We start from the raw sequence: 5,902 nt of genomic DNA on the forward strand, positions 1-5,902 counted from the left end.
TGATCCTTGAGGTCTTTTCCAACTGTAATCATTCTACGATTCTATTACTTTTCCAGCTCTTTGGGAAGTTACAGATTCTAGGTAACACAGAAAGCATGCAGGGTACTACTGCGCACACCAGCAGGGCTGGGACAGATAGCCTGGTGCAACAGCATAGCAGCTGTCTTGAAAGACAACCCATACAATTACAAAACTTCATCATCAGGGAGAACAAGAAACAAACTAGCTCTACAACAGGATGTCTTGATACTTGTATCAACCCTTGACACCTAAACTTCCAGGACTTTACAGAGCACCCAAAACAAACTTCTTATTTGGGGGGACAAAATCCTACTTTACCTTTTTGTACAAAAGAGCAGTGCATTTCATCCTTGCTCTCTGGCATTTATGAAAAGGAACAGGAATTGCACGACACTATTGCTCTCAATCTGAGCAAGATTCCACTAGCAGACCATACGTAATGCAATCTTTCAAAGTTGTAGTCACTTTGTCAGCTTGGTTTATAGCATCATCCCACCTTCATCACATGGTAAAAGCTGGCAAGATTCATTTTAGTAATAGAAGTCTTAAACGCAAAAGATTCTCCTTCCCACAGGAAGTCCTAGAGACACCACTGGCCCACTATCTGTAGTCAAAGCAACTTCTGATAGCAGGGACCTGATCCACAAGTAGCACTGTAGTTGTTACAGCAAAATAACTAAATACGTAGGATTCTACCCCCAACAACAGCATGTCCAACATTTTCCTATAAATTACCTCCAGCTGCATACTTGTCTCAGTAAACCTCAACAGGGAGCTTATTCCACTGACGCCAGCACAGAGAGTTCCCAGTTCTACCGACATTACAGTTTTCAGAACCTGCTTTCAGGTAAACTGATGTGGAATGGGTAGAGGGTTACCTTTGCTGAAAAATGACATACTCCATAGTTTTCATTTTTTCCCTGGCTGTCAGAACATGTTTCCACAGTTTGTCTTAAAGCAATTGTTTTGTGAAGACAACCACAAAATTGGACGGTTTTATTTTCTGTTGCTTGGATTTCGATGTCGTTGCTGTACAAGGTTTAGGCCAGCAGCACACAGAACTGCATCTCAAAACTTCTGGAAAAAATACTGTCTTCCTGGAAAATACACAAACCATACTATACTACTATGTAAAACATTTTTTGGACTGCAAAACTGAAAAAAAAAAGGCCCAAAACCTCTGGGAATAGCAAGGAGCATAAGTACTTTTGGCTGAACTACCCAAGATAGAAATAAAAATGCCTACTGCTGATTTCTAAGAAATCTGCAGTTTGCTTTCCTCTAGCTATTTATTCTGATTTTAATATTAAGAGAAACCATAATTTATCTAATCACAAGCTCTGTTTTAAAAAAAAAGAAGAGGGGAAGAGAGAGTTGGGGGAAGGAGGAAGACTCACAAGTTTTTCTGCATCCTCCACCCCCAACTGATTACACAACTCTCACCCGCCTTCTTGTTCCTGTTCTTGATCATGACAATGCAAAGCTGACTAGCTGGCTGACTGCAGGCCACATGAAACAAGAAGGTATGTCCATCATGATCACAACCGAGTTCAAATGCCACAGTGTGCAACTTCAAAACAGCCTAGGACACCTTAACTAGATGGTTAACCACCTCAAAGCTCAAGCATCAGCAAGACTCAGGGTAAACCTCGGATATTTTAACCGTCTTGAACTATAAATCAGAGCTAACTCTAGCAAGTACAACAAGACATTAGCTAACAAAAATGGTAATGAAGTGTTTTATTAAAAATGCAGAGGTGGGAAAAAAAATTATATCATATTTTTTGGAGCATGCCACACATCTTCATATGTACCAGAATTACAAAGGCATTGAGTTTTGCACTGCCTCTTCCTCTTTACCCACAGCGCAGACCTTCTCCAGGCTGACCAGTCCAGAAGTTGATCTGAGTGGTGAGCAAGAAACAATGACCTATGGCGTATGGAGAAAACAAGACAGGAGAAGCAGTACTGACAATAGCAGAAGGACTGGAACAAAGGAGCAGCTAATACCAATCAACAAATCATGACCAGCAGCTATACTGACACCCCAAAACAAGCACTGCTTTGAAGCCTTATATAAAATTATAAAAATAGATTATTACTAAAACTAAAGCTAACTTGATATCAAGTCTAGTTACACCCATTCTGTGATGCTGTGAGCACAGACTGTCTACTTCTCAAATTTTTTTTTCAGAATCCCCTTTAAAAGGGACAAAGACTTAACATACAGTCAACACACTGAACCACAAGTTTGCATGGTCAAACTTTTCTTTTTTCTAAACAAAAGCCACACGTGCATAAAGAAAGCAAAGTAGACCCATGCCCACTGCTATCCACATGCAGTTTTCATTGTTGCAGACCAGTCCTCTCCCACTGCTTATCCACAAAGTTCTGGCATATAACCCATTGTTGGGACAAAGCAACGTCAAACACACGTAAGTGAAAGCAGAAATGTCTTTTTAAATAAGGCATTTTGAGACATTGTGAAACAGAGAAGCATGAAAAATGACATAATGGATAATGTGTTACTGTCATCACTAGCAAACAGTTTGAGCACACCCTGAAACTAAGGGATTAGGTGGGAGGAAGATTGCACTGAGTGCTCTTAACTTTAAAAGATGGCTTATCATTGGAAACAGTCTAATTGGAGGAGGAGAAATTGTGAAAACAGCTAACTGGAAAAAGGATTGTTATCCTTGATCTCAGCAGTACTTTGTTCATCGGCTACTGTCATAGTGCAATACCCCAGCTGCCACTCTGCTGACACACAAAACATGCCAAGAAGATCAGCAAGTAAATACTCTGTGTTTGGAGGGGAGATGAAAGCTCAAACTTCACCCATTGCAAAACCAGACATTATCAAAAAACCACCAAGCAACCTCTGAGATGATGAAGTACAGTTCCAGGAACACATGGAATCTGACAATTCACAAATAGGAAATGAGTGTTTGCTCCCACAGCTGAGGGGAACAGGTACAGTAGAGCCATCAGGGAAAGATGGGACTGGGTCTCTTACGAGTGACAGAGATACAGAAAGACCAGCACCACTCAAGAGTGACAATGCAGCAGAAACACAGCGTAAAGGGCAGGAACACTCTGTTCCTGTTGCCTCTGCATCTGAAATACGTAACATTCCACTCCGTGAGCCTCAAATCCAAGAGTATATGGAATTCAGGGAAAATCCATAAGTAACAACAGAAACAAATTATAGAAACGTCTTTGAAGTTAAAAAAACATGAGCCATCCTAAGAAATAATTAAGGCCTGAAAAGCAACACTTAGAACTTTAAAGTTTTTAAGGTCTACCACTTGAAAAGCTTAGTTTTGGATCAGGGTGGAGGGGAACTCACGAAGAATGAATCTGGCACAAATCATAGGCTTAATAACCAGGGGTAATGACGATAAACTAAAACCAATGGGAAACAGCAGCTATATGTCAGTAAAGTTTTCAGAAGAGAGACTTAGATTAAGGTCTGGACTGGTTTGCTAAAGGGAAGGAGGAGCAGTCTTATCAACTGGTACTTTGAAAGTCAGATTGGGGAAAAAATTACATGTAGGAACAGTTCTGTTCCAGCACAAGAATGGATCAAAATATGTAATAAATTTAAAACAAACCTTCTAGTTCCATACAATTAATATTGCATACACAATTAAAATAATTCTGCTATTTATGTCAAATTATCTAAAGTGCTGTATCCCAGATAATACATCAGCCATAGGTGACATTAAACAACTGACGCAAAAATTGAATTGCAAAGCTGCTCTATGGGTTCATTCTAAATATGCTTGCAGAAATCATAGGCTCTTGCTCTGCTATCCTCCTTTAACCATCCATATGCCCAAAGACAATATCCACTCTCAATGCTGCTTTCATGACTAACCTACTGGTGTTTACAATGAACTACCAGGGATGTCTAAGTAGAGAAGGAAAACATTCTCTCTCAGGGAACACTGAATTACTATTATGCAGGTCTTCTTTTCTGTCTTCTTGTTCAACAGAACTAGAAAAAGATGATTAATTGTAAATATAGAGAGAAGTTTCTGTAGGCTCACTTCTGCGACACTTAGAAAATGTCTGTAGAAATAGAAATGGCTGTAGCCCAAGACAGCAGCATGCCTTACACTCCCCCGTAGCGAGACACACCTACGCAGGTGCTGTGTGAAGCCATTCCATCCCATCACCGCTCCAAGATGGCCAGAGCCTACACAGAGCTAGGATGTCACAGAGTGATACTACTATGTAGCTAAAATACTCACAGTAAAAAATTACATAACCTTTATCAATATAACTGCATTCTCTCTCTTTAGAAGTGTTGACAAATCTTTTAACATTGACATAAATTACAACTTGTCATTACTTTATTTATTCTTTTGCACATCTCTTAACTAGACATACTTAAACTCAATTCACATCAAAGATCTTTCAGTTCTTCCACAGTCCAAGTCTCATTTAACAGCAGCACTCCCCTCAGTTACCTAGAAACTGTCAGCATCTCAATCCAGGTGCAAATCATTTGTATATTTCAACTACCTCCAGTGAAACAAAAAATTAGACAATTTCTGTTTCTCAGACTGTCAGCTCAGGCCTTTCACTTCTCTTCCCCCTGCCAGTTTCTCTACTTCCCTTCTGCTCCCTGCTTTCTCCAACAGCTGCTCCATCCACTTCTCCCCAGGAAAACACAGGTCCAATGCAACAAGTAGCTCTGATCTAGTGACCCCTCAGTATGACTGCTAGCTGTGATCCCAAGAGAGGGTTCCCTGTTTTCCCCCTTCCAGCACAGCACTTCCACGTTGCATTTTGCTGTAGAAGAATCCAAGAAGCTCCTTAAAGAATAAGAGGAGCTTTAAAAAGAAACTGGAAACCCATAAAAAGATGTAGCCTCTTACCTATCAGTTCTTTGTGGACTACAAAGCAGTATTTTTTAGTCAAAATATTCTTAGAATAACTGTTCCTAGTTGCAGTAATTTACCTATTTCATCTTTAGTTTCTCAAGTACATTCCCAGTGTAGTAGCATCTATATTATATGAAGCAATGAGGAATATAAATTAATAAAATTAATTCACAGAAATCATGCCCTAATAACATTTTCTTTGTCCAGCAGCACAAGACCTAAAAATAAAAACAAACTTGCTTTTAAATATTGAAAGTGGTGTTGAAAATTAAAAAAAAAAAGAAAACAATCTGGCTTTGAAAGATATCCCACCTTTTGGACAGTTATCAAAAAATGAATATTTTCATCTGTAGTTGTGCATGGAGCTCTAGAAGTGAACCCCCTCTGAAGCCAGTCGGCATCCCAGGAAAATACAAAAACATATGGCAAGTGTCCCCACGACATTAGGATCAACTAGATGCTAGAATAAGTGTCCAGGACCAGGGCCCCCACTCTGCAGAGCAGAGTGAGAGGGGCAGGGGAAATGTAACATACAGTCAACAAGAAAAAAGATCTGACTTAAAATAAACCTATTTTCTTTACCAACAAGTTCTAAAGTTGTATCTTGGACCATCAGAGCACTGACTGACAATCAGATCTCACAAGGGTAACAGACAGCGCTCCTGAGCCCGGTTCATTTCACCCGGCGCAGGTTCACCCACCTACGAAAGACAGGATTCCCATCTTCCAGAGAGAGTGAAAAAGGATGTAAAACACTTTATTTCCTCAAACATTCCAAATCAAAACTTTAGCAAGCAAGCAAGAACCTTTAGAACTGAGCAGACACACACACACAACACCAACTTACCAAAAAAGTATCCGCAAAATGTTTGCCACCAGTAACACCAGGCAGACGTAGGTGGAGAAGCCCTCAGCGGTCTGTGTCCGGCGGATGTCCCTGTACTGCGGGATGTAGGGCACCACGCCGCCGAACACCATGGCCCCCGCGG

General features: G+C 40.4%; 1 protein-coding gene across 1 annotated transcript; it reads right to left on the bottom strand.

Annotated features, from left to right (window-relative positions):
- Positions 1-5,756: 5,756 nt before the first annotated feature.
- On the bottom strand, positions 5,757-5,891 carry LOC104467243 (PQ-loop repeat-containing protein 1-like). Its single transcript, XM_010080961.1, has one exon. It carries the CDS (start codon positions 5,889-5,891, stop codon positions 5,757-5,759), a length of 135 nt encoding a protein of 44 aa, XP_010079263.1.
- Between the last annotated feature and the right edge of the window lie 11 nt (positions 5,892-5,902).

The sequence above is a fragment of the Pterocles gutturalis genome, unplaced genomic scaffold, assembly GCF_000699245.1.
Source record: "Pterocles gutturalis isolate BGI_N339 unplaced genomic scaffold, ASM69924v1 Scaffold53224, whole genome shotgun sequence".
Lineage (NCBI taxonomy): Eukaryota > Metazoa > Chordata > Aves > Pterocliformes > Pteroclidae > Pterocles > Pterocles gutturalis.